At 35.4% G+C, this 13,933-nt stretch overlaps 1 protein-coding gene and 2 pseudogenes across 1 annotated transcript; all 3 read right to left on the reverse strand.

The window, feature by feature from the left end:
• Positions 1–1,295: 1,295 nt before the first annotated feature.
• Positions 1,296–2,682, reverse strand: LOC149204264 (DEAD-box ATP-dependent RNA helicase 15 pseudogene; annotated as a pseudogene).
• Positions 2,683–3,566: 884 nt separating this feature from the next.
• Positions 3,567–3,884, reverse strand: LOC149204265 (DEAD-box ATP-dependent RNA helicase 15 pseudogene; annotated as a pseudogene).
• A 7,996-nt stretch (positions 3,885–11,880) lies between these two features.
• On the reverse strand, positions 11,881–13,487 carry LOC149204266 (pathogenesis-related 5 protein Cup a 3-like). The gene is made up of 4 exons (XM_089397084.1): positions 13,422–13,487; positions 13,125–13,216; positions 12,897–12,973; positions 11,881–12,782 (listed from the first exon to the last, which is right to left on the reverse strand). The coding sequence occupies exons 1-4, from the start codon at positions 13,485–13,487 to the stop codon at positions 12,157–12,159; spliced, it is 861 nt and encodes a 286-aa protein (XP_089253210.1). The 3' UTR covers positions 11,881–12,156.
• Positions 13,488–13,933: the final 446 nt, after the last annotated feature.

Below are 13,933 nucleotides of genomic sequence, written 5' to 3' on the forward strand. Positions count from 1 at the left end.
GCAAACAACTTTGCTCTCAGCTGCTCTGCCGAGCCCTTAATGCCAATTCCGTTGTCGAGGCCCAGAGTTTGGTGGATTACGCCAAATGCATTGTAGATTTCAGTTTTCATGCCCTCAGGGAAGCAATGTTCGAATTAGGGTTTGGCAAATCCTCGAATGAGAAGATGCTTTATGTTGTGGAGGAGAAGATTTGCAGCTCCATTTTTTATCAAGATCATCTTTTAGAGGTATTTAATTTACCTCATTTAAGGTTCAGGATTGAATTTTAAAGTTCAGTAGAGATCGACCAGGTTCGTGATTCATATCTTAGAATTTAAACTGCAACGATAGGTTGGGGTTCATGATTTCGGTTTTAAGGATCCATTAACATTGTGTTTAGAGTATAAATGATGTATTTTAAACTGCATATCTGACTTAGGATTCTAGGGTTTAGACTTGATAACGCCAACAGCAAACGGCTCTGTTCTAGAGTGCAGGTTTTAGATTTTATAATTCGAAGGTAGCCGAGTGTTAACGTTTAGGATTTATTATTAAAAATGGGGGTTTAGGGTTTAGCATTTAACGTTTATGTTCAGAAGTTAATGGTTATTTCATTTTGGTGATTTTTAGTATGTGCTGGAGAAAGAGGCAAAGGAGGAGGAGGAAGCTTTGATGAAGTCTAGACTAGCAATTTATCTTGGAAATGGATTGCAATCTAAAGATTCAGAGACCAGGTTGTTGGCACTTAAATTGGCATGCTCCTGCTGCTTCAATTCCAAACTCATTTTTTTCAGGCTTCTACCTATATTTGAGACGACACTCTATCATGAGGATTGTTCCATGCGTGAATACGTGCTGGCATGTCTGATGGATTTGATCTTTATCCACCATTCAACTATTCGTTTACAAACTGTCTTCCATTTTATTTCCCCCTTCCTGTATGCTCCAACACCTACCCTTCATCTTGCAGCTGTTATTGGTTGCGGTAAGTTCTGTTCATCTGTGTCTAGAATACATTTGTTTTGATGCCACATTTTTGTGCCTCTTTCTTCTACATACTTATTTTGTTTTTTTGGGTTTGATAGCCTAGGTATAGGATCTGCTTTGGCATCCTACTTGTTTTTATATTGATGTTCTTTTAAAGTCCGATTTACCTGCTTTTATGTTCATTGGTTTCAGATTAATAAAATAGAAGAAAACACGCATGGCTCTCATAGAAAAACCAAATATGTCTTAGTCGTGGATAAGACTGAAATTGTGATGGTCTGTCTACAAATGCATTGATGGCCATTGTTCCTTTCAATTTTATGAATCTGCTATGTTTTTATGAACAGAAAACAAAACCAGACCATGCCAAAGCTGAGATGAATGAGAAGGATAATTATTGCAGACACCAGAGCAGATTTCAATGGCCATGATGGCATGTATGTTGATGCTTCTATATGTGTTGGGAGTGCCTTGATATCAACTGCAAAATGTTCTTGAACTTGCTTCAGCACATCCTCCTCTGATGAAGAAGCAGAAGAAACAAAGGTAATTGCAAGACCTTTGTGCCAAACCGTCCAGCCCTTCCAACCCTGTGAAAATAAGTATCTGCAGACTCAGGCATGTCATAGTTGATAACAATATTAACTCTTTCAATGTTAATCCCCCTGCCTACCAGATCAGTTGCAACCAGAAGCCTCTTATTCCCCTCCTTGAAACTTTTATATCTCATCAGTCTTTCATCCTGCTGCATTCCAGAATGAATGCAGGTACAAGGAAAGTTGCACCCCACCAGCAGCTTGGATAGCTCAGAAGCCCTTTTCACACTCTTCACAAATATAACCACCTGGTTGAAATCCAGGACATCCAGCAAATCATTCAGCTTCCTGTTCTTTTCTACCTCAGCCAGTTTTATATAGTGCTGAACTAGACCATGAAGTGTGAGCTTGGCCTCATCATCAACATATATCTCCATAGGATCCTGCATGAATTTTTTGCAGACAGGCCTGATTTCCTTGCTCAGTGTGGCTGAAAACATCATGACCTGCTTGTCATGAGGGGTCATCTTGAAAATGGCCTGTACATCTCTCCTCATGTCCAAAGATTCCAACATTTTGTCACATTCATCCAGAATAAAATGCCTGATATTTCTCAGACTGAGATCCTTGTCTTTTTCCAATGCCAGAATCCTTGCAGGGGTCCCAACAACTATTTGGGGGGATTCATTTTTTAATATTTCCTTGTGAGTTTTGATAGGCAGGCCTCCATAGAATACAACAACCTTCAATTCTTTCAGATGAGTCATAAACCTCTCAAATTCATGGCATATCTGGTATGCCAATTCTTTAGTATGGCACAAAACTAGGGCAGAGACTTGGCCTTCTGTGGGTTCGATCTGCTGCAGAGTTGAAAGCACGAAAACTGTTATTTTCCCCCATTCCAGATTTGGCCTGGCAGAGTACATCCATGCCCAGAATCGTCTGAGGAATGCACTCGTGCGGAACTTATGAGGGATGTTCAAATCCAGAGTCCACAATTGCTCGAAGGAGCTCTGGATTCAGTAGGAAATCCCACATAACCTTTCTTAGAGGCTTCATCAGTGGCAAAATGTTCCTCCAATGCTTGTGCGTCCAATTCCTCTTCTTCATGGTCCAGGAGCTCTTCATTATAAATCTCTTCCTTCAACTCTTCCACATTGTCTACTCCTTGTTTTGCCATTTTCACTAAAAATATGAAGCACAAGCGCAGCTTTATGATGAAATAGCAGAAGAGGTTTTATTGCTGTAAAAGATGAAATAATGATGCAGAAAACCAGCCATGTGTGTCTCAAAGCACTCTCAGAAATTATATAAATTAAGGTTCAACAGACATACCCATCTCATTCAAATTGGTGACAACTTCATAGGGTGATATTTAAAGTACATTTGAGAGAACTGCCTTTTCTGGCTATGTTGGTTATGTTTTCCACCAACCCTGCATCAACCACACTAATTAAATGTCATGTAGTTACTATTACATTTCAATTGGTGACAAATTCATAGGGTGATATTTAAAATACATTTGAGAGAACCACCTATAAGTTGTATGAAAGTTGACTTAGCAGTCTTTGGTTCCCTACCAAAGACTGTAACTATTAGTGCCAAGTGCTCTCAACTTTCTCCATGGTAGATGCTTCGAGGGTTGCATTGCACTAATAGATTTCAAAACTTTGTGACGAGGCTTGATTCTAAACTCTAAACTACACAACATGAGATTAGAATGTGTTAAAAGAAACTTTGAACAAAATAGTCCATGATTTTCTGCACTTTACAACCCACAATGCAACAGAAATGGTGGCATTGATTTAAGGACTTTGCCTTTGTAAAGGCCTGAAAATAAGCAGAAATATCCAAGTAGAAGTAGAAGAGAAAATTGTTAATTGAAGTTAGAGGAGGAAAGGTTCTTCTAAATTTAGAAGTGCAATAAATTTGGTAGAAGAACCGGCATATGAAGGTAAGGCATATGAACAGAAAACAAAACCAGACCATGCCAAAACTGAGATGAATGAGAAGGATAATTATTGCAGACACCAGAGCAGATTTCAATGGCTATGATGGCATGTATCAGTATGTTGATGCTTCTATATGTGTTGGGAGTGCCTTGATATCAACTGCAAAACGTTCTTGAACCTGCTTCAGCACATCCTCCTCTGATGAAGAAGCAGAAGAAACAAAGGTAATTGCAAGACCCTTTGTGCCAAACCGTCCAGCCCTTCCAACCCTGTGCAAATAAGTATCTGCAGACTCAGGCATGTCATAGTGGATAACAATATTAACTCTTTCAATGTCAAATCCCCTGCCTACCAGATCAGTTGCAACCAGAAGCCTCTTATTCCCCTCCTTGAAACTTTTGTATCTCATCAGTCTTTCATCCTGCTGCATTCCAGAATGAATGCAGGTACAAGGAAAGCTGCACCCCACTAGCAGCTTGGATAGCTCAGAAGCCCTTTTCACACTCTTCACAAATATAACCACCTGGTTGAAATCCAGGACATCACGGTTTCTTCTCTATGCGATCCGGATTGCGTGATTCACATTTTCTTCAATGATGGGAAAATTTATTAGAGGCCGAATCGCTCAAAACAGTCAAACTCCAGTAATAATCTGGCTTCAAATCCAGCAGTCAACAAAATCTCCAAAATATTATCAGAGCTGTTGTAGGATGGAACTGTATGAAGTCGGTTTTCTGTCAAATTGTTTATGTATACAAGATTATTGTAAATGCCACCATCTTACATCTTATTTTTGCCCATTCGTTTATGGGAGTCACGATTGTTCTTATGTGTCAGATGCATGACCTCAATTGGTAAAATTTGTGTACCTGATTCTTATTGAAGTTAATGTTAAAATGTCTCAACTTTGAAACTACTTCTACGCTTATCGCCACCTCTCTGAAGTTTGAAAGGCAAAAATAGCGCATGAATAATGTGAATAGATTCACAGAAGATATGTAGACTCTTTCTCGTTGAATATAATATATTCTTTGAGGTATGACTAAAGGGAACAAACATTACATTTAGCTTGTTTGATAGTTAAGACTTCTTTTACACTTGTCATCTCCCTGAAGTTTGAAAATGCAAAAATAGTGCGTGAATAATGGAGACCAAGCCGAACAGAGAATTAACAATATATCATTGTAGTAACTTAAACTGGAAGCCACGAGTGACAAGTGCGCAAATGCATGTCTTTTATGAATATACATTGGATTTTTTCAATTCCTGAGAGGGTTTTTCTCCGGTTAAAAGTCAGTGTGATCTTTGTCTGAATACTTTTCCCCTCCGTCTCCAGTCACACCTCCAGAAAAGTTCGATCACTGTTATGCATGCCCTGTTGGTAGCACTTGTTGTTGTGCCTATGACATCTGTAATTTCTACCTTTAATGGGGATGATGTTCTTATAAATCAACTACCTAATGCAGAGATAACCGCCACTGCTTCCCACGATTTCCCATTCTGTGATTTCAATGTAGGAACTTGTCTTAAGATTAGTCATCCATCATTTCTTTGTGCGCATTTTTCATTTCAAATCACCAATTCCGGCTTATGGAGTTTTAGTGTTTAGAATCAATTTGCAAGTAAAAAGTTGAAATTTTGTTATTTGGAAGCGATTTGCAAATAAAAGGCTGAAATTTTGGTGTTTGGAATAGATTTGCAAGTAAAAGACCCTTGTTATAGTGTGATTGACATGTTAAAGTTCCATTTGTTTTACTTTAATTCTCACAACTCATATTTCAGGTAGCCTTTCAGGGTTTTAAGGTTTGGAGTGTTAATATGTTGACCTTTGATACTCATCCAAGATTCATTGGTATTTACAGAGCAAGAATGATCCATTTGGAGTTCATATGCCCAAGCTTACTCATGCAAACCCACATTTTGCAACTCAAGTTGAAAGACAAGCTGCCAAACAAGATCACGGTTTCTTCTCTATGCGATCCGGATTGTATGATTCACATTTTCTTCAGTGATGGGAGAATTTATTAGAGGCTGAATCGGTCAAAACAGTCAAACTCCAGTAATATTCTGGCTTAAAATCCAGCAGTCAACAAAATGTCCAAAATATTATCAGAGCTGTTGTAGGATGGATCTGTATGAAGCCTGTTTTCCGTCAAATTGTTTATGCATACAAGATTATTGTAAATGCCACCATCTTACATCTTATTTTTGCCCATTCGTTTGAAACACAATGTTAACCACGGATTTACAGCGCACTCATGAAATAAATAAAAAATATGTACTGCAGATCAGAGAGCCAACTTGAAGGTTGAATAAAGGATCCAATGGAAGAGCTTTAGAGACTAAAACCTAAAAGAACATAATCACAATCATAAGGTTTTTTTAAAAAGATGAAAAGTGACTTGTGCAACAGTGACTTTCAGGCATAATATCTTACCTCAAGTCAGAAACTAATAACTGAAAGAAGGTAAATCCAGATAGTATGTGTGCAATTTGCTTTGTGATGCCACATACTTCATTACACTTCATTACACTGCATCAATATATATTGAATAAAGATAGACAACCATTTTTGTTTCACATTTTTTGCTCTGAATACTCAGAAAGATATCATTGCATGTAGTTTGAAGTTATGATACATACTTTCGCTTTCAACAACGTTCATTCACATGTTGATGTTGTTATTCTTCCGCACTTTATGCCTTACGGCGTTTCCTTTGCAACATCTGGTGCAAATGCTAGTATATCTGATTCTGTAATGTTTATGTTGTGATAGATCACGATGCTTTGACGGTTCTTTGTTACTATACTTGTGCAGGTACTCTCCAAGCGGGTTAAGTACCGGGAGGAGTTGCAAGTTCTGTCAAGGGGGAGAGAGATCAATCAAGGGATTAAGCGGAAGTTCCAGGTTGGTTCCATTATCTTTCTCTTATTTGTTACACATAAAAGAAATCATTGGATTGCTTTAAACTATTGTTTCTAGGGTAGCTGCCAAACCTAGAGGGCTAGTCATTCGACAAGACACTAGTTTTCCTAGAAACAGGGATCAAAGCTTTCAAGGTGCAAATTTATTTTAGAGTGTAAAAATTGAAAAATAGTTTTCACCTCAAGAGATTTGCTTCCTTATATCTATATATATATATATATATATATATATATATATATATATATAATTGCATCTTTGAATGTGTAGATAGATTAAAATCTTAAATTCAAGGATTCAATGCCTTGAAAAGAGATTACACCTCGCAATTACACCAAATCTCTAATAATTTTTACATAAAATAGATTAAAACATATATCTAAAAAGAGCCAAAATGTAAAATAATAATACTATTTAAATGTTTTTAGCGTATAATTTTTTTATATAATATATAAATAAATTTGATTTAGATAATAGATTTATTTTGGGATATGTATAGATAATGATATTTTTCTTTTTATTGGTCTACATGGTTTTCTTTAAAGAGATTAAGAAAAGAGAATCATACTCAGTTATAAAATGCACTTAGCAATTATATAATTATATATGAGATTATCATCTTTTCTCGGGGTGCCGTGAGGAAAATTCCAGGGATACAATAAACCACACCATGGAGTAAGCTAATCCTCTCAGTAATTTACTAGCGAACCCTCCTTTGGCCAAAAAAATTACATGAATTGATAGAAAATTTGAAGCATAATTGCAATTTTAGATGTTTAATTGTAATGTATAAGATTGCTATCACACTTTAAAAAAATTGGCTTCTCAGTAAATTACCTGCGAACCCTCTTTTGGCCATAAAATTTACATGAATTGACAGAAATTTGAAGCATAATTGCATTTTTAGATGTTCAAGTTCAGTGTATAAGCAAGATTTTTTCTCGTTCCCTATCACACTTTAAAAAATTGCCTTCTACCAAAATCAGTGACGCCACTAATTTACGGTCATAGCAGTCTGTGCCACTCGATATTCCTCCCTCTTTTTCATTTTTCAAAGCTCTAATTTGGTTGTATGTTGAATACAATTTAAGTAAATACTAACAACTAGATTTGTATTCATGTCCGTCACTCCTCTTGTCATTACGACGTGCCCAAAAGGTTGTCGCTAAATTCAAAAGAAACCTCTACACGCAACTGTTAAAATCCAATTTTTTTGAAGTCCTGCGAGTCCTAGATTGTACACTTGATTAAGCTCATGTGTCATGATTAGTCATCTTTATTATTCACATTCCGCGTACTATACATGAAAGGGATGAAAAAAATGCCATCGTATCTTTCAACAATTTCATACTACGGCGTCACATTGAAAATATATGAGTGTTTAACAACGAAAAAAGGAGTCAATGGATAGGAATGAAAATTCTCACATCCTTAATTCGCAAGACTACATAACAATAATGTCATAAAAATAGTACTATGAGATTTGACAATTATCTGATCAAACGTTCATGATGATGAGATGAACCTATGAACAGATGGGCGATACAAATTGATGTGGTTTGTGATTTTATAGAAATTTCTCCCTCATGCCTCCCTATCCTATATGTCTATATTTTCTTTTCACTTCCAATATTAGAATGTCATTATGTAGCCTCACTATAGCACATCTACGTGTGAATTTGTAATTTGAGATTCTTTTCCTTTTTCCTGGGGTAATTCTGCACTCAGCTTGATCTCTCTTAATTTCATAGCATGTAGAAACTGAAATCAAATTGTCTGCAATATTCATTACAATGTATGGCACTCTTTTAGGTTCCTTAATTCAAATAATAATTCACAATAATTTAAGGAAAAAAATAGTTTCAGAGAATTAAAACGGTTGAGTTTGCATCTTGGCAGTTAATGTGGCTTGGAGGGTTTTTGGAGCAACATGGTTGTTGGGTTGGCACTTTGACGGTGAAAATATAATTGTTTTGATTTACCATTTCCTATGGAGTTATAACCCAAGCAAGTGTCATGGTTATTTTATGGCATCTGTTTCTATTACTATTTCTTGTAATTATGAATTTGGGGTTAAAACCCTAAAATTAGGTCTTTTGTGCAAATAATTACAATTTCTTTATATCTTGCATTGCAAACATTTGTGTTACTAGTTAATGTCATGATTAATTTATCATTAAGTGGAATTTACGCTATACAAATTAAAATTATGAATTAAATGTGTAAATTTGGTCTTTATCAGAGTTTAGGGTTTTCACTCCCATGTAGTAGTTGTGTGTTTTTTAAGTGTGGTGGTGATAGTAGTGTAGTTTTGGGCTTTTGAAGTGTGGTGGTTCAAGTAGTGTCGCCTAGTGGGAGGCTGAGGACATTACAAAAATAATATGATCCACCTTGTCATCCTCCCAATAAGCCGATTCAACAACAACATCTTCCTTGATGTACTAGAATGAAGATGACTTCAAAATAAGAGGACCTTAAAGCAAAGAACAAATTATAAAAACAAGAATAAAAAAGTTACTAGGGAGAAATCTTGTCATGTAGAAGGCATTGAACAAATGAGTTGATTTACTCTACATAGGGGGTTACATGTAATGAACAAGCTTCCACATGTTGGGTGAGAGTTTCCTTTCTTGAAACATTATTTCCCCATCCTCCCAAGATTCATGTCACATGGAACTCTCAACCCACTTCCTTCATTATACCCCAATTACATGAGATCATTGCTAAAGGGGTTGCTAAAAGAGCACATGGTGATCGGTAGTGTACACCCAAGATTGTTTGCATGATGCTTTGTTATCACCTCATATGGGAAACTTTTAAGGCTTGTATTAGTTGTATATGAAACTTATTTTTGAATTAATTCAACATTGATTCAAAAGCTGTAAAAAAATATAATTATTGTTGTTGTTTTTATTTTTATTTTTTTCTCAAAACTAACTTTTAAGTGTATAGTTTTCGTTAAAGATGTAGATTTTATGTTATTTTAAAATCATCTAATTGTACATATCGCTTTTGTATTGTATTTAAAATATATGGCACCACTTCTTAAAATCTATAAGGTTCCTGTCAAGTTGGTATTATCTTGAGAGTGGAAAATTTTGGTTCCTCAACCTCATACATTTATGTGACGGTTAAATTATTATTACTTTGTTATCCCCAGTTGATGTACAACTAGAAAACTTGTCACAAGAGATATTTGAACATGGGTAGAAGGGTAACAATTCCTCCTCTTAGTCATCCAGTCCAAACCAATGAATAAAAAAATGTTTGAAGACAACTTGTCACACCCTAAGTCACTTAAGTAAAAATGAGATTATTGGTATCTTGCTAGCTCATATTATTCCATGAAAGGAAAACATGTAGCAAATCAAATGGGTCTAGGAGAAGAGGATAGAAACTTTACTGTTAGTAATCCCGCACAACCATAGTAGACACCCACAGAAAATGATGTCAATATGTAGTAAATTGATGTGTCAACTATGCCTAACATGTATGACATATTGAGAGTATTTTTATGGATGAAATTGTGTAGAGGAATTTTTAATCCTATCCAATGTTCTGAGTGGACACTCCACCCATCAGTAAGGACCACAAAATTGAATGGTCACAAATATGCTTTTGGAGACCTTTAATAGAGGGAAGAAAACAATTTTATCCATTAATGGTTAATTATAAATTAATAGGCATAGGATCAAGTCAAAGAAATAAATTAAAAACAAATATAAAATAAAAGAGCAGTGGAATAAATAAATAAAGAAATAATTTTAAAGAACCAAATAGATTTATTAGGATATAAATATGAATGAAAAAATGTGAAAATCCTTATAAGGATGGAGGAAGGAAATGAGAAACAGAATCAAATAAATGAATAAAAGATATATATATACAAAAGGTGGAGGATTAAAGTGGTAAGAGGGTAAAAAACAGAACCATACCAAGTGACTAAAAAATGAGAAAGGGAGGCTGGGAAGGAGGAAAAGGAAAAGGAAAGAACAGGGGGAGAGGAGAGAAGAGAAAACTAATGAGAAAGCCAATGGATAATAAGTTTCCAGGAATGACTTAATTTATAACAAAATTCTCTATTAAAATTGTTGGGGTGCTTTTGGATTTCAAGGATTTCCCAAATGATTTTACAGTTGTCTCACATAAACAAATAAGAGAATAAGCTACCAACCTATCATCTCTTTTAATAAGTATAACCCAAAATATAAAGTGATAGAATCCAAAAGCATTAAGAAAGGTTGAAGCAAGGCCACCATGAAATGAACCTAAGTCATCATGGTAACAAATATTCTATCTCTAGAAAACTATACATTGATTTATCTGTTAAATAGCATTTCTTCTAGATTATTTTTTAATTAGGATAGAAATATGAGTTACTTATTAAATATTTATTAATAACTATAATTTATAGACAGGTTGTCATTATGCAAGAGATCATCTATGCACCTCATATAGTATACAGGATAGGAAAGAGAAATACTTCTTGATTTGACTCTAATTTTGAAGATATTTGACTTCCAATGGAAAGAAGAAGCCCTTATATAGGTTGTCATTATGCAGGAGATCATCTATGCACCTCATATAGTATATTGGATAGGAAAGAGAAATACTTCTTAATTTGACTCTAATTTTGAAGATATTTGACTTCCAATGGAAAGAAGAAGCCCTTATTCCTTTTTGTTTCAATGTATTGTATAGCAAATTGAAATATTCCTTGATTTTCTCTTGAATTTTACCTTCTTGACATTTGAATTTCAATCTAAATAGAAAAAATTGTTATTGTTTTTATATATCATTAGTTTTGTTATTGTTTTTATATATCATTAGTTAATGTATCAAAAAATTAGTTTATATCAAAAATAAACTTGTTCCATTCGCATATAAACATTATTAAATCTTAAAATTATTCTTTTATATGTAAAATAATTTTAATTGTATATTAAGAAAAAATCATGTCTATTAAAATAAATAGAAAAAATATTACATTTATTCAACTAAAAATACAGTGTACATAAAATTATTGTTAACAATTCAATAAATGATAAACTAATATTCATTAAAAAATTATACCACATATTCATTTATTTATATATATATATATATATATATATATATATAAAAGAGGAAGATAGCCACGAAAAGGTTCAATCTCTGAAAGGATAATAGTTTTTAATAAAATATTCCTAAAAATTTTAAATTTTCCAAAACAATATTTAAAACTTAATATATAAAATTTCATGTTAAAAAGGAAATCATACTTCATAATTTTAACAAATTAATAAATTAACCGAAAATTTATAAAAGCCCAAACTTAAAACATTCAGATCGCGCAATCAAGATTTTTATATTATATTTACGCAATTTGGTTTGGTGTTTATTTATGATTTTTAATCGGCTAAAAACAATGTGAATCATATTAAGATTTTACACTGTCCACCAAAAGCCGGTTAGTTATTAAAATTTAAAACTACCAAAATTATCATATAATTTACGAATGACAGAACGGAACATTAATTACAAAATTATAATCAATCTGAATCGACATACTGCGTGGAACAAGCATGCATGTGAATGCAGTGGTTTTATTATGATTATGAATATGATGATATACTCTATTTAGGAAGTCCGAATTTCACTTACAATATTCAGCGAAGGCTCGTAATCATTCAATCTTAATTGAATTCCACGCCCTTTTATTGCAGAGGATTTTAATGATTATGATACTACGGAGAATAAATATATTTATCTTTAGTGGGATGCATATTATCATCTCTTATTAACCGCAAAAGGCGATGTCATAATTAGCACCAGAAGTGCAAGTGAAGGTGCTAGTATTATCGTCTTTGGCATAGCTATAGGCCTGTGGGCACAGCCCCTTGAAGAACTTGGAATAGTTGGTGGGAGGGCAGTTGGTTGCGTAGGTCCCCGTGCAGCAGTATTGGGGAGTATTCAGAGCAGCACAAGCACTATCGCATCCATCGACCACTTTCAATTCTGTAGGGCAGCTCGCAGTTATGTTGCTGCTGCAGTCAACTGTTGGGCAGCTAGAGTCCGAGGGAGTTATGGAGAGAGGCAGATTAAATCCATCAACGAGAGAGATGTCATATGTGTCTCGACTGTTGGCCCCATTCAGAGTATATTCAACCAGCGTTGCAGGAGGCCGTCCAGCGGCTTGACAGCTGAGCAAGCCACCGCAGTCACCAGTGTTGCAGCTGCCTTTACCAGAGGCGTCGAAGGAGCAGCCCGTACGTCCCCAAAATCTGCCTGCACTCGTCCCTGCGGGCACGTCCACACTCCATGATTGGCCTTGTGTGAGCGCTTGACCGCCACCTACGGAAATTCCCGCGGCCCACACAGTGAACGAACACTTATTCTGGATCACAAATGTTGCAGCTTCAACTCCTGCGGTTGGGAAAGCAAACACATATTTATTGATGACATATAAGTAAGATATACACATCGCTCGTTAATGTAATTCTCATAAAATAGAGTAGATTTGAAATGGGGGAGTACCACCTTGAAGATAAACCAGTAATCCTAAAGCTAGAGTTGCTGCAACTGAAACCGAAATATCTATTGTTCTTCCCCCATTGCTAAGACCGGAAGCAAGTTAAACACAATACAATGAACAAACACTACTCAAACACAGCGCAATCAATTGCAAATGAGCTTGCTTAGTTTTTATGCACGGATAGCACAGGCGAGTCACACGCTATATATATAGACAAGGTAGAGGCGACCCACAAACATGAACCGAGGAGTAGCGTATGAAACACGGATGAAGTTCCGATAAGATTATTGTCTTTTGCTGGCGCGCAGTGCCGAAAATTCCGGAGCTACAGTAAACCACGACACGGAGTAAGCTAATCCTCTTAGAAAATTACTTGCGTACCCTCTTTTGGCCATAAAATTTACATGAATAGGCAGAGATTTGAAATATAATAGCAGCATTAGTAGGGTTCAAATTTATCCCTTATTTTTAATCCCAAACATCCCTATAAACTCCCGACTTCTACCAAAATCAATAACTAAGACTTCTACCAAAATCAGTAACTTAGAAAGTATGGCCACGTGATTACCCGGTCCGTAATAGGCGCCGCTGCCCATGTGTTATTTTCGCCTTTTTTCTTTGTTTTTCAAAGCTGTTAATTCGTAATTTGTTTTCGTCCAAGGATGGAATTTGGTTGTATATTGAATTCCTTTTGGATTTTCAAAGGTGTTATCTGTAATTTGTTTTCGTCGAAGGATATAGTTTGGTTGTGTATATTGAATGCAATTTTAGTAAAGACCAACAACTCGAGTTTACTCGTCTTTTCTTGCCGACCTAACGCTTCATAAAAGACCTATAATCTCTCAGTGTGACAGTTTTTACCTGAAGAAATATAATCTCACTGTCAAGCAGGAGTGCTCAATCACTATCTGCAGAGGATCGCTATCATTGGGAACTATGCAATCACTGATAGTGAGAACTGTACAATCGTTGTTGGCGGAGGGTAAGGATTAGGCAATAACTATTGCCAGGACTGCAAAATCATTATTGGCATGGACTGTAC

The sequence above is a fragment of the Pinus tabuliformis genome, chromosome 1_2 (genome assembly GCF_031772625.1).
Source record: "Pinus tabuliformis cultivar Carrire ecotype Pingquan chromosome 1_2, CPIR1, whole genome shotgun sequence".
NCBI classification, from domain to species: Eukaryota; Viridiplantae; Streptophyta; class Pinopsida; order Pinales; family Pinaceae; genus Pinus; species Pinus tabuliformis.